The sequence below is a fragment of the Lepidochelys kempii genome, chromosome 7, assembly GCF_965140265.1.
Source record: "Lepidochelys kempii isolate rLepKem1 chromosome 7, rLepKem1.hap2, whole genome shotgun sequence".
Taxonomy (NCBI): Eukaryota; Metazoa; Chordata; order Testudines; family Cheloniidae; genus Lepidochelys; species Lepidochelys kempii.
This window is the reverse complement of record NC_133262.1, coordinates 22,478,548-22,504,067: the sequence shown is the minus strand read 5'-3', so window position 1 is coordinate 22,504,067 and position 25,520 is coordinate 22,478,548. Positions and strand designations below refer to the sequence as shown.

The 25,520-nt window shown below is 53.8% G+C and overlaps 1 protein-coding gene across 4 annotated transcripts in view; it reads left to right on the top strand.

The window, feature by feature from the left end:
• The window catches only part of PLXNA1 (plexin A1), a 274,489-nt gene that overhangs the window by 107,002 nt on the left and 141,967 nt on the right, over nucleotides 1-25,520 (top strand). For all 4 annotated transcript variants that reach the window (XM_073351348.1, XM_073351345.1, XM_073351346.1 and 1 more), the window contains one exon: nucleotides 23,380-23,520. In XM_073351348.1, coding sequence (XP_073207449.1) covers nucleotides 23,380-23,520 — 141 coding nt within the window. The remainder of the gene's footprint in view (nucleotides 1-23,379; nucleotides 23,521-25,520) is intronic.

Here is a 25,520-nt window from a genome sequence, read left to right as displayed (position 1 = left end):
TGGAGTACTGTGTCCAGTTTTGGGCCCCACACTTCAAGAAGGATGTGGATAAATTGGAGAGAGTCCAGCGAAGGGCAACAAAAATGATTAGGGGACTGGAACACATGAGTTATGAGGAGAGGCTGAGGGAGCTGGGATTGTTTAGCCTGCAGAAGAGAAGAATGAGGGGGGATTTGATAGCTGCTTTCAACTACCTGAAAGGGGGTTCCAAAGAGGATGGCTCTAGACTGTTCTCAATGGTAGCAGATGACAGAACGAGGAGTAATGGTCTCAAGTTGCAGTGGGGGAGGTTTAGATTGGATATTAGGAAAAACTTTTTCACTAAGAGTGTGGTGAAACACTGGAATGCGTTACCTAGGGAGGTGGTAGAATCTCCTTCCTTAGAGGTTTTTAAGGTCAGGCTTGACAAAGCCCTGGCTGGGATGATTTAACTGGGAATTGGTCCTGCTTTGAGCAGGGGGTTGGACTAGATGACCTTCTGGGGTCCCTTCCAACCCTGATATTCTATGATTCTATGATTCTGCAGTTGCAGGGATTGTCCCTCTGATATATGTGATCTATGCTCTGAGCAGTGGTTCCCATGCAGTGGCATGGGGAGTGGAGGGCTGGCTGGTTGCATGGTGCAAACTCCCCTTCTTTCCAGCTGCTCAACTGCAGTAGAAGGACCTCAAAGAATTTTTGGAGTATGGACTTTCCGTAGTGGCAGTCACTGCAGTTGCTGCGTTGTTGTCATGGCAGACAGGAGGGGGACAGTGTGGGGGGCTGGATGCGGTGGTGTGAGTTGTGAGGCCTGAGTGACAATGGACTAGAGTGGTCCAGAGTGTGCATGGGGATATTCTCTTGTGTGGTCCGTCCTGTGACGGAGACCCTGGACTACAGGTCTGCATAGGTCCTCTCCGTGGGGGTGTTATCAAAGTAAATCGATCTGTGATATGAGAGCCATCGCAACCATTATTTCTGTCATGGATTTTAACCAGTCCTCCCTCTCCACCCCTTCATTACTGGAACGATTCTTCCAGCCCCATTGGCATCTCCAACCCTGTGTCTTCTCAGACCCTTTGCCCTTTTGAAGAGGCAGGTCAGCAGTGATCAAATAGTAGCTAACTCCATTGCCCCTTCTGTCTGAGGAGCTAAAGGTGGGTGAGCTGTATTATCATCCCTGGTTTTCAGGTGGGGAAAATGAGGCACCGACAGCTGAAGTGGCTTTCCCAAGGTGTACAGCGAGTCAGTGGCTACCTAGCACAGGGTAAATAACACCAACTCAAACTTAGTGCAGACAAGCAGTCTGTAGTTTTCTCATGTTAGCAGGCTGAAGTAAACACTAGGGTGGATCCTAGGGTTTACCTCGACCAGCTAACTCGTGTGCAAACCACAACTGCCTTGCCCACACTGGGATGTTACCATATGGTAGCTCACACCCTCTTTCTTAATGAAGACAAAGGCCTAGCCTCCTGGTCTAACCACTCAATCACTTCTGCTCATATGGGAGTAGAAAGTCCTGACTCTGCCCCCAGCTCTAATGGCAGGACGGCTCTTCTCCCATGGCCCCATGTGAGGACAGGCCATATGTTATCCCTGAGGAGTTGCCACTAGCTTTCCCTCAGGTAGCTCTTTATGCTGCAGCACCTCCTCTGTCTCATTTAAAGTCTGAGCAGGTGTGTGCCCTAAGTGTCTGTTCTGCCTGGGCTGGAGCCCCTGCTAGCATGCAGCCTCCTGCAGGCCCTTGCTGCTGAGGTTTGATGGGAGAGAGCTGGGGGTTGTGTTACAGACGCACATGCACTTGTGCTGTGAGCATATCTGCTGACACAGCGTCCCCACTTGGTGCTGGGTCATGTTGCAAGCCCACGAACATGCTCACATGGGGCTCCTTCACGGCTTTAAGACAAATGTTTGACTTTGTTGCATGTTGGCCAAAGTCCAACATTCCCCTCCCCTGCAGAGAGATTAATAACCTCCAGCGGCAATACAGCCTGGGAAGAAAGGGGCCTTTGTCTTGTGTCTCTCTTCATCGTATGGGATGGGGTGAAAGCGATTAGCCGTGAGCGAGTGGGCTCCTGCAGCTTGCTGCCAGCTAGTGTCCCTAATGTTTCTGTATGCAGGAGGCTGGTGTCTGGCACTGGGGGCTGGTGGGGGGCCGATGTGCTGGATCAGCTGCGAGAACATAGTGGGATGGAGTCGCTCTTAAGCCGTGCTGTGCTGGAGTGGCTCCCTCTCTTTCATGGGCTGCAGATGGATCTGCTGAGTAGAAAGGTTCAAGCTCCTGAAAGAGCTTGCGAGCCTGGTGGGGGGTTGAGTTTTAGCAGTCTTGAGCTGTGGTCAGGGTCATGGTCTGTTCCAAGCTTTTCAAGAGTGTGGGGCAAGGGCTAGAGCCTGGGTCAGGTCTAATTGGCTGTATACAGCCAGTTTGGCTTTGTGCCTCTTCCCCTCTCTAATTTTAAACATGCATTTTCTCATAAGGAAGAGGTAAAAAAATGCCATTTTAGCTGACGGGAAAGTGGTGCTGTATGTTAGGGCAAGGAGTTCTGAGGCAGGCGGGCACCACTGGGGACCTATATCTATAGCGTCTTTTGTCATTAGTTTTCCGTCCCCTTTTTCGCTCTCAGTGTGAGGTTTTCACTGTCTCTCAATCTTTCCCCCTCAGTTTCCATTGGATCTCCCCCTCTCTCTGAGTCTCCTAGTGCAAACCCATGGTGTTTGCATGGTGCAGTGATTTTGTCCATCCTTAGCTCGTGTGCTGGAGCTGTACATGACTGTGTCCCCAAAGTGTGGTCCCAGGTTATCTGATTGTTTTCTCCAGTGTTGACTGCAGATGCACCCGTTGCTCATTACACTTGTCTGTGCCTAGGATTACAGGGCTGGGCTCTGGGTGTTCATAGCCCCAAACAGGGGAGTAGGCTCCAGGTTCCACAGAGCAGGCCCTGTTTCTTTCAGTCTCTGGTGTCAGGTGATGGAGGCTGTTGTTGAGGCAGTGGGCTTCTGGCTCGGGGTGGAACTGCAGCATGATAGGGTGAGCATGAAGATGGCTTCCCCCAAGAAGTCCCTTGAGCGTGTTGTGGGTTGCTCAGGGGCACTGCTCAGGAATTACACTAACTGGGTTCAGAGTAACAGCCGTGTTAGTCTGTATTCGCAAAAAGAAAAGGAATACTTGTGGCACCTTAGAGACTAACCAATTTATTTGAGCATGAGCTTTCGTGAGCTACAGCTCACTTCATTGGATGCATACCGTGGAAACTGCAGAAGACATTATATACACACAGAGACCATGAAACAATACCTCCTCCCACCCCACTGTGGTATTGCTTCATGGTCTCTGTGTAAATATAATGTCTTCTGCAGTTTCCACGGTATGCATCCGATGAAGTGAGCTGTAGCTCATGAAAGCTCATGCTCAAATAAATTGGTTAGTCTCTAAGGTGCCACAAGTACTCCTTTTCTTTTTACTAACTGGGTTGTCAGGGGCCCAGCTTCCCTGTCTGGAGTGTGGTGAGACCTCAGGGCTGAGCATACTGGTAGTAGCCTGGACAGCAGAGACAGGCCAGTGTTGTAAATTGCACAGTGATTTCCATGCAGGGGTCTCCCATTCTCCCAGCCCCAAGCAAGTTGCTAAGTTCTGTTATGTCTCCGGAAGCAGTCTTCCCCTCCTAGAGCTCCCTTCTGCGGTGGGTTGTGTCCGGCCCTGAGGTGAAATGCAGTTCCTCCTCCCATGGCTGTATTTATTGCTCTTGACCAGGGATGGGGATGGGTGGGTTGACAGCTGGGCTCAGCGGGTGTCTCCAGATGCGGAGGGTGTCCGTGTCTGTGTGTATGGGTCGCTGATGGTGAATGTCGGAGCCTGAGGATACGCGTGCATAGCAGGGTGTGTGCTGGCAGGTCTGTGGGTGCTTCTCTTGCATGGGTGTGTTAAGGGCATAAGTCCCTGTCCCTGCAGGGGTGTGATGATGGTAAAGCTGGGGATGTGGTGGCGCTGTGCGGGGTGGGGACTGCACGGATAAGAATGCTTGTGGTGCAGTTGGGAGATACTGTATGTGCTTGGTTTGCATGTTGGGGTGAGACTGTGTGACCATGGATGGGTGGGTTTGTTTTGGGGTTGAGTCTGTGTGTGTTAGTGGTTGGGGAGTTGTGTGTGCTGGGGAGAGGCTGTTTAAGCGTGGATGCATGTGGTTGTGCTGGGACTTAAGCTGTGTGTGTTTGTGTATGCTAGTGGTTGGGGTATAGTGTGTGTTGGGGAAAGGCTCTGTATGCAGGAGGGTTTGTGTTGGAACTGTGCATGTGTGCGCACACACATCAGTAGTCATGGAGCTCTGTGGGGCGGGGGGGAAGTGTTGGGGTGCGTCAGTGTGAGCATGAATGATTGGGTTTGTTCAGTGGTTGGGGAGCTGAGTGCGCATGGGGTCTGTTGAGGCTGAGGCTGTGTGCATGTTCATGGTTGTGTGTACCCTAGCCGCTGGGGTGCTGTATGCGCAGAGGGAGATATTCTAAGCCCATGACACATGTGTATGTGTGTTGGCTTCGACCCTGCGTGTATTTGCAGGTATCCCCGTTGGTCTCGAGTAGATAGCCTGGCCTCTCCATCGACGGACCAGGGATTAGTGATGTGAGTAATGTGTGCGCATGCTGAGCAGGACTATTAATAACATTCACTTTGAATTTGGTTAGATTAACCAGTGTCATATCTGTCAGTGTCGGTGAGTTGTTAGTTTGTTGCTGTTATGAACATTGATTTAGATTAAGTATCTCCCTGTTTTTTGCTTTATTATGCTGATATAATTAAAGTTCCAGTATTCTCTGGCTCACGGCGACGCAGGGTCCGGGATGGAAACCTCACTTGTATTAATCTTTATTAAATGGGAACTGTTTCTCAGAATGAAAGTCGGCAGCTTATTTCCCCCTTCCCAAATACATGGATGAGAAGAAAGTGCCTCTGCCAGGCGTGAGGGAAAAGCACCCGTGATCACTTGTGGGGGAGGACACCCAGCTGATAAGGAGCTTGGTAGTTCCTTGGTAGTCTCCCACACTGTGTGTTTTGGGGTAGTCGGGGGTGGGGATGGGGTTGAGTCAGCATTTCCCCATCGTGCCTTGAGTAACTTTCTGTGTTCCAGGCAATATTTATTTCCAAGACACCTCTGGAATTAGCAGTTTGGTTTTGATAGCCAGCAAACAGCCATCGGAACTGCTTGCCTTCCGACAACTAGAATATTCTGCAGCCCAATAGAACCTCCATTCCCCACACTAACAGTGTGGGCCAGTCGTTGGAGTATTGGACGGAGCATCAGGAGAGTTGGGTGCTAATCCCATTTTTGCTAGTGCCTGGGCAGATCCCATCATTTCTCTGTCCCATCTGCAAAATGGGGATTGTGATACTTCCCTGTATTTGCAAGGTGCCTTGAGATCCTGGATGAAGCGCCAGGTATCGTCGTTGATACGATTTACCAGATGTTGTGATTTAGTCAGTAAGCAAAAATAAATAGGATTCAAAAGTCAAGGCAGCTGCATCATCGAACCTGTTGTCTGTTCGCTCTGAGCAGGGTTTGAGTTACTTATGCTAATACTTCATATAGACAACGGCCATTGAGAGGTAGCGTGATCTAGTGGACTGAGCATAAAGCTGGGAGCCAGGAACCATGTGTTTTAATTCCAGCTCTACCACAATTTGCTGTGTGGCAATCAAGGGTGTTTCTTCGGCCCCTGTTTCTACTGCTGTAAAATGGGGCTAATGAGATAATGACCTAGCCCTATTCGCTGGGTGATTGTGAGGATTAGCTAGATCAGTGGTTCTCAAAATTCATTGCACCGTGACCCCCTTTTGACAACAAAAATTACTACATGACCCCTGGGGCGGGGAAGGCAGCCTGGGGCCCGATCCTAATCCAGTGCCCCGCTGCCCCAGGCTGAAGCCCTTGGGCTTTGGCTTCAGCCCTCGGTGGGCAGCGCTCAGGCTTCGGCTTCACGCCCTGGGCTGGAGCAAGTCTGACACGGATTCTGGCAACCCCATTAAAATGGGATCGCGACCCACTTTGGGGTCCCAACCCACAGTTTGAGACCTGCTGAGCTAGATTATGTCTGCCCAGTGCTCTGAATGGGTAAATTGCCCTGTGCTGTCTCAGTATCATCATTACAGAAGCTAATGTTCTTCATTGTATTTAGTAAACCTTGTGACATCTCAGGGCTAGACTGACAGCCTGGAGACCAAGGTCCAGGGTGCTGGCAGTGACATGGCAAGCTTCCCCTGGGTTGTGCCTCAGAGCTGCCCTGGAGGGATCTATTAGGGGTGGAAGAGCAGAGACAGCAGGGAGTGAAATAGATGGATAGTTAATCCTCTCTGGGATTGTTTATGACGGAGGAGAGGAAATGAGTGGGAAAGCTCTATCTGCTGGGCTGGGGAGAGCAGAGACCTTTGTGTGTCTGTTGTTTGAAACCAGAGGCCCTCGTTGGATCCCAGCTGGGAAGGCATAACCTGCCCCGCCTGTTAGATGAAGGGCATGAGGGTGGGGAGAGGGTTCCTGGCAGCTGCTCAGGGCAGAAGTTCGCAGGGCTCATCCTACTGGGGGAAGGTGAGCCTGGCAGTGCACAGAGAGGCCAGGGCCATCTGCTCATAGGGCTCATTGGAGAGGCTCAACCCGTGGGCCTGTCACTGAAGCGGAACAGAAACAGCAGGGCTCTGTTGTGCTATGGCACCGCCAGGTATTGGACAGGGGCGGGGTGCCATTCCCCTCGTTCTGGTGAATTCCTTCTCTGGGGGCCCACTCATCTGTGAGGGAGGCGCCTTGTCAGCCCTGTTCCATCATGCCAGGGGCCCCCTACAGTTCGTGTCATGCCACGCTGTTGGCCACGCGGCAAGCAAGGTGCAAGCCAGGGGCATTGCCTTGGGCTAGTGCTGTGAGGGCTGGGAATGAGCCCACCTATCTGGCCATACTGCTCCCAGCTCAACCTCTTCAAGGTTGGCCTCATAAAAGAATATGGTCTTACTGTGATCTCACATTGCATCATTGGTGATCTCAAGTGCTAGCCCAGTGATATTGCATATAGCCTCCCCTATCACGCCATGCAACATGCTGTCATGCCAGACACATACCAGTCATGTTTGGGTGCCCACAATAAACCTGTAGGCTCTGATATTGAGATGGGCAGCGATCCAGGGCTGGTGTTTGTGGGTGGGTGGGAGTCAGAATGATGTATTCCCACCAGGCTGCAGAGCCCACTGTCCTGTGATCCCTACGGTGTGTGTGGGCTCATGCCCACCATCCCAAAGGCTCCTGAGGTTCATGCCCATTGGTGTCGGTGTATGGGGAGCTTGTGGCCTCTCAGTCGCATGAGATTCTCCACAAAGAAAATTGTACTAATCAATAAAGAAGCCTCCCCCCTGAAATGCTGGCTAATCCCACAGTTCTCCAGAACAAGTCGGGCCATGTTCCATCAGAGATCCCACTGGCAGCCATGATCACGAGGCCCTGTTTGCCCATGGGGGGCCAGCTGCTTGTCTGGAAAGAGACATGTCTGCAATCCATCCGGAGAAGAATAAATTCCTTTGAACAGCAACTGTTGGAACTGGAGCCAGGGCTGGGAGAGCGGGGGAAGGGTAGAGCAAAGGTAGGCTGGGTCCTGTCCTTTCCTCCGTCTGCAGAAAGTGCAGGCCCAGCACCCTCTTCATGCCACATAGTTTAGATTCCTCTGTGGGAATGCAGGGACTGTGGAGCCTCTGTGGAGAGCAGACTTGGCTCAGAGCTTCTCCCATAGTGGCTTGCAGGGAAAGTGGGGAAGATAAACAGCTGCTATGGTGGCAGGAGCCTGCTGGGGTGGTTACATGCTGGGTACATTCCTTGGGGGGACAGATAGCTCAGTGGTTTGAGCGTTGGCCTGCTAAACCCAGGGTTGTGAGTTCAATCCTTGAGGGGCCATTTAGGGATCTGGGGCAAAAATTGGGGATTGGTCCTGCTTTGAGCAGGGGGTTGGACTAGATGCCCCCTGAGGTCCTTTCCAACCCGGATATTCCATGATTCTATTCTGTGATTCTTGGGAGACTCCACCTCCACACCTGAGAGTGACTCCCTTAGAAAAGGCTCTCTCCTGGAAAACCCACCTTGCCCGGTGGCCCCAGTATGATCCCAAAGACAACATCTTCAGCTGGCATCTGTCTTACGTCGAAGCTATGGTAGATGGGGATCATTTGCTAGAGGTTGCTCTCTCTAATCCTTGCCCCAGCTGCAAATCCAACCCTCAGGCTATTCTGAAGAGAAAATAATTTTTTCTGCTTCAAAAGCCTGTGCACATGCAGCTGGCACAGCCGCCTCTGTTCTTTAAGTTGTTTTGGGTGGGTTTTTGTGCTCTCAGACCCCAAGGTTCAGAGCCCAGGATGAGCCAGGTAGGGGGTGACTTAGAGATGTATAGCTTCCTGCACCCAGCTCTGCCAGTGCTCCTCAGTCCTGACCCCCAGCCCTCTGCTATTCCAGTCCTAGGCTTCCACATCCCCAGCTCTGCTGAAATACTGCAATCCTGACCCAAAGCTATTTGAAGGCTGACTCACGCCAGCACCTGTGTCCAACAGTTGGGCACTTGTAGGGGACTCAGCTGCTTCTCAGTCTAACATGGTCTGACAGATGGACAGACGTGTGTGGGGGGATGGGGCTCCCTTTTGGCTGTATCTGCACTAGCATTCCTCTGCGCTCTTCTCACCATCGCTACCCTCAGTGCTGTGGAGGTGACCCCGTAGGCCAAATGCCTGTGCCCTGTCCACTCAAATGGTCTCCCCTTAGCTGGCACTGGTAAGGCAGCTGCTAGTGTAGATGTGGCCTGGGAGGGAGTCCTAGTGAAGAGCCCTCCCCTTTCCTCCCCCCAGCCCTGGCTCTGCTGCTCTCTGGAGTGGGGCGGGCCCTAACCATTCCATCCCTGCCGCTTCAAAGCAAGGGAAATATGTGTCTTGTGCCCCAGCGGGAGGGCTGGGGGAAGGGGCTGAGATGGCTCTTCCTAGCATGGGTGCTGCTCACTCCCTGCCCTGTCCCCTAAGACAGTCGCCTGCACCAGATCCCACAGTAAGGACCCATCTCTTAGAAATCTGAGATGGGGAAGGGGAGCGAGGGGCTGAGCCTGGCAGCTGTTGGGTGCCACAGGTCTCCTAGCGATTCTTGGGGGTGGGCTGGAGATGGAATGTATATAGAGGGGGGCACCCCCCCCCTTCCCTCCTGAGTCCCTGTGCTCCAGTACGCACACAGGGAACCTTCAGTTGTCCCCCCGTGTTTCAATATCGCCCCTCCCCGCAGACCTCTTTTGGATGAGAGCGTTCCTCTTTTGGATGAGACATAAAGCCCAAGTCTTTCCCACGAGTGACCTGGCCAAATCCCAGTGTAGTTAATTCCATTCTGTCTCCCGAAATCCCCCTGCAATTTCAGTTGGATTTTTCCATTTGCTGCCCTAAGCTCTTGTGTGCACTGCCGCTGTGCCCTGTCAAACAGCTGGCACATTCCACCCCAGAGGTGGCTGCGTTTGTGGTGGGCCGGGCAGTTCCTGTATGTAGTTTGCAATGTGTTGTGGTTCAGTCAGGATTAGAGGCACAAACTCTGTAAGAAATGATTCCCGTCAATAACCTTTCAAATCCTTTGAAGCCGTAACTCCCCCCCCACCCCCGCAAGGCACGTGGCTGAGCAGTCAGCTGAGCTTGACGAGTGAACCCCTCCTGCTGCAGCATGAACGTTCAGCCTCTGTTCCTCCCACCTGCCTGGTCCCTGCTGCTCTGAGCCCTGCTGGGAAGCAGGGCAGCCACCACAGCAAAATTCTTCTGTTATTAATAGAAAAAACCCCCAAACAACCAGAGCCTGAAGTGCAGAGCATGGAGCGTGTGACCCAGCCCCAACCCCAACCCCAGGCTTGTCTTGGCTCAGGAGAGCCTGGGCTTGTTGGCTTGGGTTTCCACTGCTCTCTGGCTCAGCCATCCATCTGGGAGGTGTAGAAAGGGAAAGGTGCGGTTCCTTCTGCTGGGCAGTGTAGTATGTGTGCATCTGTCCTGTGTGCACGCGTGTGTGTGTTGTGGGCAGTCGCATGGTGCTGGAGAGGAAAGTGGTGGGGGGAGGGGACGGGGACGGATGACAAAGCCAGAAACAAAGCTGGAGCCCTGTCCACCAGTTACCTCCAGGTTCGGATCTCACCCGGGCCAGCAGTCACCGAAGCTAATTTCTATCTGGCAGCAGCTCACTGGCCCACCTGACGGGCGGTTGAGCTCAGCCTGCTTCCCTGAAGATACGTCTCATACGCTACTTCTGCCTTTGACCCAGGGGTGGATTAGCCACTGGGCCAATGGGGCCTGTGCCTAGGGGCCCCGGCCAATTGGGGAGCCCTGAAAAATGAGTGCCCCCGTGCCCTGACCCCGCTCTGCCCACCCGCCTGGCGCTCCAGCTGCTCCCCGCACCACGACTCAGCTCCGTGGCTAGAGTACCAGGCAGGCAGAGCGGAGCAAGCCCCATGCCCCGACCCCAATTCCCTGGCAGAAGCGTGGGGGGGGGGGGGGCGGGACTGCAGGCGGAAGGGGTGGGGAGGGACCCTCACTTGCTCTGTCTCAGAGGCCCCACAAAACCCTAATCCGCCCAGGGGGCGGGCAGTGAGGGCAATGCTGGGGATGGTGTTGGGGTTTGCCTCTGCTCTTAGGATAAGCAGAGGGTTGCTGTCTCTGGGCCTCTCATTCTAACCCATTTCACCAGCACTGACTGTCCCCTACAGGAGCCCTGTGTCCGGAGCTGTCGCCAGAGACTGCCTCTGCTCAGCGCCGCCACCTTCCCAGCCTGTCCCTTTGCCCTCCAATAGCTTCCGCATGGCAGCTGCTGTGAGTGGCCCAGGGCGAGCTAGGAGCTGGAAGGGAACCTGCGCCTCCCCATCCCCTCCAGCAGGTGTCCGGGCCGAGCACAGACCAGAAGGGGGGTGGGGGAGGGAAGGGAAGGGCCCTTTGAAATGCAGTCCCATAAATAAGCCCCTCTTGCGTTGGCCTGTGGAACTGGAAAGGGTCCCCATGAAAAGGCTGCAAAGTGTGTTTCAGGCAGATAAGTCCCTGCCTTTGAAGTATGGCAGCGGGCTAAAGCGCCCCATCTTGTAGCTGCTGCCAGCCACCGAGAATTAATCACAGCCACGCACAGATAAGAGTACAAAGCAACACGAGTGCTGTGCCAAGGGGGGTAGGGACCGGCAGGGGGATGGCTCTGGAGAGGGAGGGGCCCTCAGTGGGGAGAGACAGACTGGGTGGGACCCAGGGATGGGCGAGGGAGGGGACGGGATGCTGAATTCAGGGAGGGAGGGACTGGGGGAAGTGGGAGGAGAGCCAGGGTAGGGACCAGGGAGAGGGAGGTGGCTGTGGAGAGGGGAGGTGTGACCCCGTCTAAGGAGGCGGGGGACACTGAGGGTCAGGTCCCCTCCCCCGGCCTCTTTTGTTTCCACATCGTGGTGTTGCTGTTTGATCATCAGCCCTGTTTGGGAGCACCCCCCTAATTCCCTGTCTTGATAGGATGCTTCATCCTCGGCAGAGCTACTCTGAGCGTGAAACATTGAGGCCTCCTCCCTCCCTCTCCCCCGTGGAGTGAGGTGGCTTTGTGTGAGGCTGGGCTGGGAGGTGGGCTCAGGCAGAGCTGAGGCGCAGGCTGGGGAGAACCAGGGGGCACAGCAGCAGAGGGTGAAAGTCAGTGAGCACCATGGACTCCTTTCCGCAGTGCAGGTTCTGGGGTCCAGCCGTCCCTCCCAGCTGGAGTGCTTTCTGGTGCAAGTGCCAGATTGAAGCGCTTTCTGGGAGCCTAGACAGCTCCAGCACTGTGAGGGGAGAAAGAGCCAGCTGGATCCAGGCCAAGGGTGGGAGTGGCTGAGAATTGCTTCCATCAGGCTGCTGCTTGGGACATATGTGTAATGAGTTGGTGAGTCTCAGTGCAATTACCAAATGCTGAACTCTCCTTTTCCTACTTCTCCTGCCCATGGTCTCTCTGACCTTCAGGCAGAGGGGCTGCAATCTCTAGGGCTGTCACCAGCATAAGATGCACCTTCTAAACCTGGCCTACCCTGGGAAATACAGTGTTGGCAGAGCTGGCCATGGTTACCATTGTGTCAGCTGGAGGGGCATAACCCTGGAGGGAACCCTTTGGACCTGAGAGTTAACTGTGCCCAGGTGGCCTAATATTAAACACAAGGCCTTGTCTACACAGATTGTTGAACCTTGTGTAAGCCAACATGTTCTAATCCAGTGTAACTTCCCTCTGTGGACAAGGTCTAAGGACATGAGCCAAACTGGCCCTTCTGCTTATGTGCTGTATCACATACTGCCTAATGACCTGTTTGGCTAGCCCTTGCATTGTTCCTCTAGGTACCCTACCTCCTCCTAGTTAAGAGAACGGGTGCTCTGGGGTCTGGGTATGGCCAGCCCCAGCAAGTGTGGAGCTCCGAGGAAATCCTCTGACACGGATAAAATCCGAGAATTATTCCAATGTGTTGTAGACTTTCCCCAGGCAGCTGTGTGCTTTCTCCCACACCATCCCCAACACATAGTGCACACTCCCTGAACTAATGCGTAAAGCCCTGTCCTCCTTCACAGTCTTCCTCCAAGTCCTACTTCTGCTGTGACGCTGACAGCTATTGACAGCGAGGGGGACGGTCAGTGGGGGGCTGCAAAATATTGAAACCTTCTAATGGATTCATATCCACTGAGTTGTGCCCACTGTTAGTGTCTGAGAAATATGTTCTCATTACTGTCCCCCAGCCCCCAACTGACATGCTCACCCACTGCATCGTCTCTTCATATTGTAAGTTCCTTCTGGCAGAGATTGTTGACATGTCTGTACGGTGCCTAATGCCCTGGGGCCCAGATCCTGCCTGGAGCTTTTGGGTGCTCCAGTAATAGAAATAGTTATGCAGGGGAAAAAAAACTATGTTAAAAGAACGTTAATGTTCCAAAGTCAAACCCTTGAAAGTTAGGAAATGCCACAGTTAAGGTGGACTGTGCAACCCCGTGTGTATACACTGTGATAACCATGCCTGATGTCACAGAGGGAAATCTGTGTCAGAGCCAGGAATTGAATTTAATTTGCCAGGATCCCAGTCCAGTGTCTTCCTTTCTCTTTTTGCAGCCTTTTGCCTCATTGAGTCTCCGTCTCATGCACTGAACGTTGTGGGGGTCCTGTAGAACAGCGGTTCTCAAACTGTGGGTTGCGACCCCAAAGTGGGTCTTGACCCTCTTTTAATGGGGTCGCCAGGGCTGGTGTCAGACTTGTTGAGGCCTGGGGCTGAAGCCAAAGTCTGAGCCCTACTGCCCAGGGCTGAAGTTGAAGCCAAAGGGCTTCAGCCCCAGGTGGCAGGGCTCAGGTTACAACCCCCCTGCCCAGGGCTTAAGCCCTTGAGCTTTGCCTGCCACCTACCCCCTGGGTAGTGGGGCTTGGGCCCTCCTGCCCAGGGTCATGTAGTAATTTTTTGTTGTCAGAAGGGGGTTGCAGTAAAATGAAATTTGAGAAACACTGCTGTAGAACAAACAGCATATGATCATGTAGCTAGGGTGCATCATGCAATGCTTAGTGTTCCTGTCACCATGCTAAGCCCCATTATGTCATCAGCCAGGATCTCCATGTGATGATGCAAAGGGACTGATTACGTTGCTGTGTCGCAAAATAAGAGTCTACCCATTTGAGTGGGGAATAACATTTCCCTGTGATGACTGGCAGCCGGACCTGGCCTCCCCAGCTGAGGGTCCACCAGTCACACCTCTCCTGGAGGGAAGGAGCACCACAGGAAACCTTTCGACCTTGTCTTGGGAGTGGTGGGGGGCGGTCTGAAGCCTTAAGAAACTTCTAAAAACCTCATGTGATATTTACAATTGCTCATCCTGAGATGTACTGCTATGTCAGTGTGGGGGAAGTGGCATCGGGTTAGGGCATGTAGGAGTATTGGCTGCCTGGCAGGATGCAGAGCAGTTAAAACCATGTGTCACAGGGGAGTTTCCCAGATGGGACTGTACACTCCATCTACCCCCGACTCACAACCACATTCCCCTCCACAGACTGTTCATGTGTTAGGGTCCCCATTGTCCAGGCCGTGCAGTGCATGCTGGGAAGGCACATTCTGATGCTCTGAGATACCTTTGGTGCTTAGGAAATGTTGATCAGCACTGCACCATGGTTCCCAGCATCAGTGTATCAATGCAGTGGCTGTCCGCTGAAGCATAGAGCTGGGAAGGTGGCTGGCCTAGCAGCGTGCACCGCAGCCGTGTCTCAGTCCTGTCTCTCTGCACACTGTGAGGGTCTCCATCTGGGATTGGACTGTTTGCAGCTTTTTTCTAACAGTCGCACTTGTAGCTGCTCCATCCCCATAACTCGCTCTTCTATTGGGTTTGGACATGTTCTGAACAGCTCCTTGATCCTGAGCACTCGTTAGGGTACTTCAAGTGGAGCTGATGCAAAATCAGAGCAAGACAGGAATTGGAATCCATGGGGCGGTGGAAGGGTGCGGGAAGCCAACTAAACCTCAGCCAGAGGAATGGCTCTGTTTAGCCACAAATCTCTGAGATAGGCCATGAACTAACCGTAATCTTGCTGTGAATGGGGTTGAGTTGACTTGCCATCAACCATTGGCTACCTATGACCTGCCTCCCTGTGCTGGGGTTAGTGTCAAGCTGAGGGGAGGCCATTCTTACCCTGAAAAACTAGTCATAATGGCCTGTCCTGTCCTGTCACCTTGAGAATGACAATGACTTGTAATCACCTGCAGAAGAGCTCTGTGTAAGCTCAAAAGCTTATCTCTCTCGCCAAGAGAAGTTGGTCCAATAGCAGATATTTTCTCCCCCACCTTCTCTCTTATAATCACACAGCCACTTAGGAATTGAGGAATAGCTGCAGCATGGGACCAAGGGTCCATTGAGTCCAGTATCACTTTGCCTACCACGGAATATCAGACCACTGCTCTCTTTAGGCTGGCATCCCACCTCCAGCTTGGGCTGCTATGGGATACTTTTGCATGAAGTTAGAACCCCTGTAATGCACACAATTGCCCAGTCTATGCAATATCACATTGAGGGTTATGGAGAAGATTCTTTTCTGACCCCTTCAAATGTTTGGCATACACCATGGAACATGAGATCTGGTTTCCCTTGGCAACTCAAGCTACAAATGTTGTTATTAGCAATCCTGAAACCATCCAGCCCTTTCAAACCTCCTGCCAGTGTCTGACCCTGACCTCCACCTGAGGTGATTTGCAGAGGTCAGTTTAGCACTGCCCTTTGGAGCCTGTATCTTTATCAAAGTGTGTCTCCTTTAGATAAGCACCTGCCTCTGGCATGCTGGGCATGGTTCTGGCTTAGCTGCAACCTTTGCTGGCTGGGTCCTGCTGCTCTTGTGCTCCTTGGGAGTAGATGTCCCCCATTAATGTTGAGTTCAGTTTAAGAGGAAAAGAGCTGAGAAATAAGGCAGAGTGCCAGGGAGTGAATGTTGTGTGTAGGGCAGTGGTCCCCAACCTTTCTGTGGGAATAGCACATTCCTAGTCTCAACAGACTGTGGTGGGCGCCAAACACCCCGCCACTGAAATGCCACCGAGAAGCGGCAGTGGATAGAAGTCTTGCCACCAAAATGCTGCCGAGAAACGGCAACGCATTTCGGCGGGTGGTTCTCAGGCAGCCGCACTTGGCGGCTGCATTTTGGCGGTGTGATGTCCTGCGGGCGCACACAACTGCCCCGGCGGGCGCCATTGCGCCCACGGGCACCAGGTTGGGGGCCCCTGGTGTAGGGAGACAAGAAAGCAGCAGGTTCTGCATATTGCATTTCAGGAATGTCGTCCCCTCCCTTAAGCTCCTCCTAGCCCATGCTTGGATGTAACCTTCCCAGACCCTTCTTCCTGTTCCCACAGGGAGTCAGCTCTGTTTGCACCTGTCTCTGACACTTCTACCCAGAGATCAGGAGAGGAAGGACAGTCTTGTGGTTAAGGCACTATATCAGGCTCTGCCACGGACTCCAGAGTGTGACCCCTCTCTGCACTTCATTTTCCTCATCTGTAAAAGGGGGCTGGTGAGACTTGCATTGACTTGCCAGGCATGGGTATTCTTAATGTAACTGATGTTTGTAAAATGCTTTGAGATTCTTGGAGAGAGGGTGCTTTGGAAAGGCAAAGTATTATAACCTCCAAGGCGACTGCACGCAGTCCTTTTCTTGATCATCTTCAGGAGTTCTCCTCTCCCAGTGTATGTGTGTCGTGGGGAGGAGGACTCCCCTGCGACACAGAGAGAATACCTCTCTAGAATGCACATCCCATGCCATTGCACTGCTGTGTCCGTGTATCCCGCTGCTGCAAAGCTGACCTAGCTCACTCGGCAGGGTCACGCGCTCAGTTAGGATTCATTTTCAAGCAGTTTTTAAAACTTCTGATGAGGGGTTTTGCTGGGTGCTTCTGTGAGAACCTGACGGGCACACTTCCACAAGCCCCAGGCCTTAGTCTGCAAAAGTGCTGCCCCTTTGACTGCAAAGGAAAATCCTCTGATTGCTCGCATGGAAAGGGAGACCAGCTCCTGACCTGCTATTTGCACATGCCCCCATGGAGATACTTTTGCACTTGTATTACTTGCAAACCAGCCTCAGGCCACGAGCAATTTTTTAGAGTTGGTCCCTTAAAAATCTCACCCTGTAATTTCCTTGTTCCAGTCTCCTCCCACGTTTGGGTCATGCCCTCTAGAAATAGCAGCTCCACTGCCATGGCAGCAGAGGTAACAGCTTGATCTAGTTCCTCTGTGGGGATAGCACTGCACCCAGCAGTGGAGCACTTGGGCTGCTGGCCTGTGTAAATTTGGACAGGGGTGGTTCCAGGGAGCAGTGTCTGTGCTGCCTCTGCCCAGACAACCAGCACTTTTCGCTTCAGGGAGAGGAAGGAGCTGGAAGAGCTCTGCTCATGCACAAGATGGAAAGGATTGGGTTGTATCAGGGAAGAGGAGGGGAGGGTAAGGAGTCCATTCAGCTCAAAGGGACAGACTGCATCCATCCTGTGCCCTGGGATCTTGTGGATCTCGAGTACTTTGAGCCTTGTGGTTGTTGAGACGTTGCTCTGCAGTGCAGTGCGCTAGTCTCGTGGCTTGATCAATGCGACTCAGCTGGCTTGGGTCATTGGCCCATTTCCTCAGTTCCGCTTCTCACTGGGGATCGAGCAAAGTCAAAAGCTTGAAATGAAACTGCCAAATTTTGCCTGGTTGGAGGCAGGGCACCTTTCAAACCCTCCTTGTTTAGCTTAAGGGTTCCCACCTGCTCCCCTGAATCAGCCCAGCTTGGTGTGAAATCCACCCAGCTCTGCTCATATCCATTGATTGCTTGAAGAATTCATGCCTCTGAGCTAGGTGTTGGGGTTGCCGCGTTCCCTGGAGCAGTGGGGTTTGACTGCGTTGTACATTTTGCTGAGTGAGTGGTCTGTGTTTGTTCAGTGGTGTCCATGTTAGAGATGGCACTGTTGCAATGCTGTGGGGGCTCCGTGTCCTGCAGATGAAACACGGCGCAGGTAGCCTCCCCTAAACAAGAGAGGTTTCCCAGAGGCTTTCATGCCTTGGATTGTCCTCTGGAGCTAGCTGGTGCAGCTCACCGAGAACAGGGGCCTACAGTCTGAAGGGAGTTCTAATGTTCAACCACACATTTATTTGTGGTGAGGTGTTTTTGGGGATCCCCCTATTTTCCCCCCATCGCCCAGCATGGCTCCCCAACCTGGCCAGCACCCGCTCTTTTTGGTTCCCTCTGGCACGCCTTGTGTTGACAGTGGTGGGCAGAAGAGGCTGCACCTTTCCTAGGGCCTTAACGTACTGCTCCTGCTGGCCTTCCGGCAGAGACACCCTCCCCATGTGGCTTCTCCATCTCAGCCTGCCCCTCAGGGACTCAGAGTCCCTTCTTCTCCTGGGGGGCCTCCTTCCAGCCTCCCCTTTGCCTCTCTCCCTCTGTGATACAGCGCATTAAGGCTGCTGCCTGTAACTCCTGGCTGCGGACTCAGCTCAGCTCACACAAGACAGGCAGAACGAGGGCAGGAATTCTGAGTGAGAAATTAGCACGAGTAATTATTAGTATTGGGTAATTATCAGCATCAGGATGAGGAGAAAGGTTAATAGAGTTTTTTTTGGTAACGGTCTTTTCCCCTGGGTGAAGGAGAGCAGGGTAGGCAGGAAGAAACATGGTTCCTGGGGGAAGGGAGGGGTTTGCTATGATTAACCTGCATCCTCCTCCCCATCCCTCAAATACCCCCCACGCACTGGAGATGGGAGATGGAAGCAGATTCCTCAGAGCTGCCTGTAGCAAAGTTCAATGGCTGTTGCCTTTTAGAGGGTACATTCTGCATGTGACACCCTGGTTGTACTAGAGTTTCCCCGTCCTACCAGCTGAAGGCTTGGAAAACCCCCCCAAAGACTACAAGGTCCCATCGCATCCATTCCCCCCATGAGGCGCAGGGCAGGGCAGGTATCCCCCAGTCTTATTCTCTAGTCCAGTGTTAAATCCCCCCCCCCCCCCCCCCCCCCGCAAAGTGTTGGTTCTCCTGCCCCTTCCCTGCAAGGAAACTTTCCCAGTCTAGCCCATCTCACTGTGGGAGAGGTTTTCCCTTTCCACTTTCTGTCCTTCTCCCAGCCTGTTTCTGAATTAAGAATAAAAGTGAAGGGGCTAGACGGTAATCCTGTTGGGCATGATGCCTTCCCCGGGGGTGGGGGTGGTGAGGGTTTGGGGAGCTAGGGTGGGTGAGGTGCACCGTAGCCAGCCTTCCCCAGGGGTGAGGGTGGTGAGGGTTTGGGGAGCTAAGGTGGGTGAGGTGCACTGTAGAAAGCCTTCCCCAGAGGTGGGGATGGTGAGGTGCATTGCTGAAAGGTTCCCCCACTCCTGGAATGTTGCTCTCCCCAAGCCTTTCACTCCCTTTAATTTACCTACTATGAACTGTAAGTGATACTTTGGACCCTTAAAAGTCCTCCCCTCTTTCCCCCCGCCCCGCCTTAGGGCCCTTTGACAATCCAGTAGTAGTTTAATCCCCCCTTCCCACTGCCTCTCAAACTTCAATTCTGTGCTCCCAGACCCTTAAGTTGCTGTGTGTTGCCTTTGACACTGCCCGTCTGCTGTCTCTGGCCTCTCCTTTCGCAAGAGAAGAGATGCCCAGGTGCAAGAGAGTTGTGTGTCTCTGTCTGCCTGCCTTGGTGAGGGTCATGTACTCCCTTCTAGTGTGTGTTGCGCTATTAGGGGCTCAGCTCCATCCCTCTTTGGCCTGGAGCAATTATTCTGAAGCTTTTCCTGAAGCCTTGCATTAGCTCGAAGTGCTTAACGTCTGTTATTTTTAATGTCTCTTTCTATTTCCCAGCACTGCACACTGCAATAGTGTAATGGGGAAATTACCCCGCTAGTTAAAAATTACTGACGGAGTGACAGCCACCCATAGATCTATTTTAAAACCAGGGTAAGACTATATTGATTTCTTGGTGCTTTTACTGTGGCCTGTAAAAGGGTTGGAAAGGAAGGTGCATTTGTGACATTGCCACAGCCCGTGGGAAAGCCCGTGCCGGATTGCAGGGGAAAGTGAAGGAGGTGCCCATGGCTTTGATGCTGTGTGTGTGGGCATGGGCAGGACACAATCAGCCCCAGCTCTCTATTCAGGGCATGCTGCCTGTTAGGAGCCCGAACGCTGTGTGCGTCAGGAGTTCGGGGAGCTGGGACTTTCGCTCAGCCCCTATTGGTGCTGGTTGTTATTTGTATTGTGGTAGTGCTTAGGAGCCCCGGTCGTAAACCAGTACCCTGTTGTGCTAGGTGCTGTACACACACACAGCCTCTGCCCCTGGACAGTGTGGGTTGTACTCCCTTCAGGTCAGGGTGGGGAAGCTTTTGGCCAGGCTTTCGCCATTAGGCACAGACAGTGCTTATCCCTTGTGAAGCACTTTTCATTAGAGCACCATCAGGCAGTGCCTGCTAAAATAGGGCAGGAGCATTATACCTTTTGCAGAGACACGGTGGAGGTGGCTTGCCAAAGGGTCTTGTCTGGAGCTGCGGCTGGAGCCAGGAGTAGAGCTCAGGTGCCCTGACTCCTGGCGTGCTGCTCTGTTCCCCGCGCAGCACTGTTGGGTGCTCTAGTGCTGGGTGCACCCTGGAAGCTTTGCTCTTGTTTGGGTTCTGAGGGAGGATCAAGCCTGAGGTCCCAAATCTGAGCAGAGGGGTACCCAGAAAGGTGCAGAGGGGGAAGGGAACAGAGGCATCATTAATGAAAAGGGGGGCAGTCCTTTGAGGGGCATAAAATGGAGGGTTAGTAATGGGGAGGGGACTGGTGCCTTTGTCAGCAAGGGGAAGGGGAGCGGAAGCCCAGCTGTGGCAGGGAAGGGAGTGGAGGCCTAGTTGGTGACGGGGTGGGGAGTGCTGGTAAGGGGGAGGGGAGCAGGGCCCATGCCGACCACACAGCAGGGAACATTGGTAATGGGGTGGGGAGTGCCGATGAGGGGAGGGGAGCAGGGCCCATACCGATGGCATGGCGGGAAGCACTGGTAACAGGATGGGGAGTGCCACTAAAGGGGAGGGGAGGGCAGCGCTTGCAGGAGAAATCAGTGGCTACAGGCACACACTTCAGCTCCTGCCTGCGGCTCCCCAAGCAGCTGTCAGCTCCTCCCTGCGGAGTTACACTCTGTCCATAGGCCCCAGTGCCCTGCACCCTGCGAGGGGGCAGCCCATCTCCCCACCACATGGAGCCGTCCTCTCTCTCTAGTAGCTCAGGGGTGTCTCTCTTAATTAAATACATTTGTTTTGTAAAACTGACTAAAAATAATCCGGGGCTGGTGCATGCGGGATGCTGGTGGTGAATCAAAGGCGCCGCTCTAATTAAACAGGCCCTGGTTTGTTTGTGAGCCGCATACATTTCCATGCTAATGAACCGCACACTGGGATCCTGCCTTTCCAGCCCCGTATCCTCTGCCTGATTGGGAACTATGCAAATGCTGGAGTCTGTTTATTGCAGCGGGGACTGCAAAGCTTTCAGCAGGCTTTAGGGTGCTGGGTAGGGCAGGAGGGGGTTACTCTGCAGGGGTTGGAGAAGCTTATTTTTGTTGTCCCTTCGCTTTTAGCAGCCAGTGCATTGGATGTTTTGGGGCAGGGTTTGTGCTGTGAAGGCTCCGAGATCTCTTGCCTGGCACTCCCCATTTGTCCCGGCAGGAGCATGGCTCTGGTTACTAGCCAGTATTCTGTTTCCCATTTGCTAGTGGTGAACAAGCCTGTCTCTCTGCCTGCACCCCAAGAGACTCACTGGTGCGAAGAACATGCCCACAAAGGCTCTTGCCTGTCCCGAGGCTGCTTTTATCATCTGAATGCCAGATCCATGCAGAATGGCAATGTCCCACTCCCAGGGGCCAAGGGCTAAGAGTGAGTGAGTGACAGGGTCACGGGTGCTGGCTTTGTTAGCAGGGGCAGGAGGCTCTGGAGGATGCCCCTTTCTCTGTGTGTCTGGATTCCTCCTGGGAATGGATGTGGGGCATCCTGCTCCAGTTCCGAGATGCCTTCTCCATGGAGGCTGCTGAAGGCCAGGGGCTGCTGGATTCTGCTAGGTTCCCAGGCTACCCCATTAGCTGAAAGTGGAAGTGGGGCAAATATCCACAGTGGCTGGAGACAGGACACTATATGGGGAGGGCTCTGAGTTACTGCAGAGAATTCTTTCCCACGTGTCTGGCTGGTGGGTCTTGCCTACATGCTCATGGTCTACTGATCACCATATTTGGGGTTGGGAAAGAATATGTCCCCCCCCCCCCAGTCAGGTTGGCAGAGACCTTGTGTGTGTGTATGTTGCGGGGGGAGGTCGCCTTCCTCTGAAGCATGGGGAAGGGGCACTTACTGGTCTGAACTAGAGTAAATGGTGGGGTCTCAGTAACTTGCAGTCTTTAAATCATGATTTGAGGATGGCAGTAACTCAGCCAGAGGTTCGGGGTCTATGACAAGAGTGGGTGGGTGAGGTTCTGTGGCCTGCAATGTGCAGGAGGTCAGACTAGATCATCACAGTGGTCCCTTCTGCCCTTAAAGTCTGTGAGTGTAAGTATTTGCTGCAAGCAGGGAGGGGCAATTGGGTTCAGAGAACTAGCCCTGCTGAATTTAACCCCCACCTTGTGGGTGACTGTCCCAGTAGTGCTCCTAATGTGGTTATTGACAGTACGGTGAGAAAGCAAGGCATTTAGGAAGAGTTTTAATGTAAAAGGGAGCTATAAAGGGATTAAAACATTTGCTGTGGCCCTGCCCAGCTCAGGGAACAGAGCTGCTTTCTGAACCTCTGCTGACCCTGTCTTCTCTCTGTTATACAGTGGGATCCCTAGACCTTCCTAGGCCCAACCCAGAATTACGCCTTGAAGCCTTGAGACCTTCCTTGAATCTCAAGGGAGACTGGCCTATGGAGGTGGTAGCCCTTTCTGGGTATTACTGTGTCAAATCCCCCTGCCCCTTGTCAGACATGGCTCAGTTCTGGGCTCTTCTGTACAAGGGGCACCACATCCCAGAGCAAGGGGGCACGAGGCCCTTTCTTCCCAGCTCTGGGGACACTGACCTGGGAATTCTGGCCTCCTCCACGCTCAAAAGATATTGACAGACTGGAGGGAGCTCAGAGGAAAGCAGCAAAAATAACCAGGTGGCTGCAGGGCTTGGCTTCTGGGGAGGGATGAACAGAGCGAAGAAGTCTGCATAGTCTGGCTGAATGACGATGAATGGGAAGGCAGTTTCTGCCTGTGCCTCTCTGAGAGGGTAAATGCCAGAAGGGATTGGCTGCCTGAGACTGAGCCAGTGGGGTGGAATGAGGAGCAGTGGGATGAAAGTGAGCAAGGGGAAGTGTGGGATGAGTAAATGGCAGGATTTCCTGATACTGTCCCCAGGGCGACAGCCCCGTTGCTAGGAATGTTGACAACTGAACTCTGGGACTGGAGAACAGACTGAGGGCACAGTCTTGCCCTGGGTGGGCCTACCCCCAGCGCCCCGCTCTGCTTGTGTGCAGATTGTGTAGGAGAAAGGAGGGGCCCCGGGAAAGTAGTGCATTACATCTGCCAGATGGCAGAGAGGGTCTGGAGAGCTTTCCTGAGCCTGGGCTGCTGCTCTGGTGCTTTCCTGTGGCAGCCAAAGCCCCTCCGAGGCCTGGAGCCTGAGGGTCTTTCTCACCAGGTTGATTTCTGCCGCTGTCTGATTTTCATGAAGTCAGCAATGGCCCTTGTCACCGCTTGTGGTCCTGGCTGGAAACCGCGCAGGGCGGAGACTTGTGGAAGGTGACAAGGTGGAGTGTTGGGGGAAGGGGAGATTGAGGCCTCCTGACTCAGGTCCATGCGTGATTGAAACCCCTCTGTGCATGCCTCATTGCTGTAACTGCAGCGTTTCCCCTCCCTGAGCCACTACAGAGTGACCCTGCATGGGAGACCGTGCTAATCCTCTCCCCTCTCCTCCGCAGATCCTGGTGGACTTGGCCAGTCCCAGCGGGCGCCCGGCACTGCAGTATGAGAACGTCGTGGCCCACGAGGGCAGCTCCATCCTGCGAGACCTGGTGCTCAGCCCTGACCGCCAGCACATCTATGCCATGACTGAGAAACAGGTAACTGCCCAGGAGGGAGAGGCAGGGCTTGCTCTGCTTCACCAGCAAGATCAGTGTGAAGTTGGCAGCTGAAGGGACCAGCCTGTGCTGCAGTCTGCAGCAGCCATCTCACCCCGATCCTACAAGAGGGAGGATCCCAGCCTGCTCCCATCACCGCAGTGCCCAGGCACTGAACACAGGAGTAAGCAGCATGATAGGGACAGAAGCTGCATTGCTCCTGCTGCCCCGGTCACAGAATGCCAGCACTGTCCCTCTCGTCTCCCTGGAGCCTCTGACAGAGGCCTGAGACCCCCTCTGCATGGCCCTGCAGTCTGACGGCACAAGGTCTAGTCACTCACGCTGGGCTTTGCAGAGGAGCCTGGCGGGAGGTGCAGTGCCCTGCTCCATTTGGATGCAGTGGGCACTGAGTACCCAATTCTCTTTCACTCCTTTGGAAATCCCCGCCTGAACGCTGACTAAAGGCTTCCTTTGAGGGTCATTCTGCTCCTTGGCCCACCATCAGGGGGTATGGAGCTATGTGTGATCTTCCCTCTGCCTAGCTTCTGCTATGCCCTGGGGCTCAGTGAGCCACCTCAGTAGCTCCCCCTAGCCAGTGCACCAGCCAGTGGAATGGGATGGGTTGTGGCTCTTCTTCACTGGTATTGCTGCAAGGTTGGCCCCACTGGGCAGCAGGCAGTTATCTCTTATGGTCTGCTGGAAGACGTAGGGACAGACAGTCCATCCGAGCTGACCAAATATAGCTCCCTTAGCCTGCTTCTGTACAGCACATGTTCAACACGGCATGGTTTGCTATGAGAACTTGGCAATGCTGTGTATAGTCATGAGTGTTTGTATTCACCGGTATTCCTACGCATGGGAGGGCACATACCTGTGCGTGTGTGTGGGCAGGCGTGTATATATGTTCGCATGCTTCCAGCTCTCTGGACCATTGCTGTGACCCTGTGAGGTAGCAATATTGCCTTCTGGCTGTCTCAAGCTGTGCTAAGAGAGGATTGCCACGGGTGGCCTGTGTGAAACGAGTCTGCCCGTTCTCAGTCCCGCGCCAGGAGCCTGTGGTGCAGTATCACTGACTGGTCTCGCTTTCGACAGTCATAGTGGAGGCTGAGACTGGAGAACATGTTGGCGACGGGGCTCCCCTGTAGGCCTGAGTCGGGGGGTGCCTTCCAGGGAAGAGCAGATGCTCTGCTGGGGGAGCTTGGGCTGCTGCTGCCCGTGCTGGGATGGAGGAATCCAGTCTCCAGGGCTCTTGGTTCATCAGGACACTCCCATGGAGAATTGGGGGACGTGTAGGGTAGGGGTGGCCCTGTTCCCCCCAGCAGCCACTCGCTCCCACATTCCTGTCACCTTTCCCTCCCCTGGGCTCCCTTTCCCATGGAGCTCTTCCGGGTCACTGCCTCCCAGAGGAAGTCTCTCTGGGGCTGCTGTCTTTGCATTGTCATCTGTCCCTGCAGGGGCTGCTGTGTCCCATCTAGGCCTGCCAGTGACCCGCTGAGTGTCTCGCTTTCCCCTCCTGCCCTCTGGGAACAGACATCTCCCACTGGGCTCAGTCCCTCTGGAAGGTCACTTGTGCGCTCCTGCCTAGTTGCCGTGAAGGACGAAAGGGGGGCTGCAGCTGCTCACCAGGTTGTCCCTCCCCCCCATGCCTACCTGCCCTGCTCCCCTGAGCTTTGGCTGGCCTGAATGTCCCTCTCGGTTCCCTGGTCCTGTCATCCCCTATCTTTGGAGCTGCCTGCAGGGTGCCTGGGTAATACTTTGGCCCCAGTGCAGAGAGCTCAGTGCCTTCCCTGTAAGTGCTGCTCCAGCAGGCTCCTAGCAGGGGGATCCTATGGCATGGGCAATCCTTTGTCCCAGGTGTTAACGATTATTGGCAGCCCCCTGGAGTTCCCCCTCCCTTTGGGGATATGGGCTTCTCTGACCCTTTCACTCAGTCTCCTGCTAAACACCTGAGCAAAGCTGACTTCCCTGCTGGGAGGGCTGGAGGAGAGGGGCAGGGAGGAAGG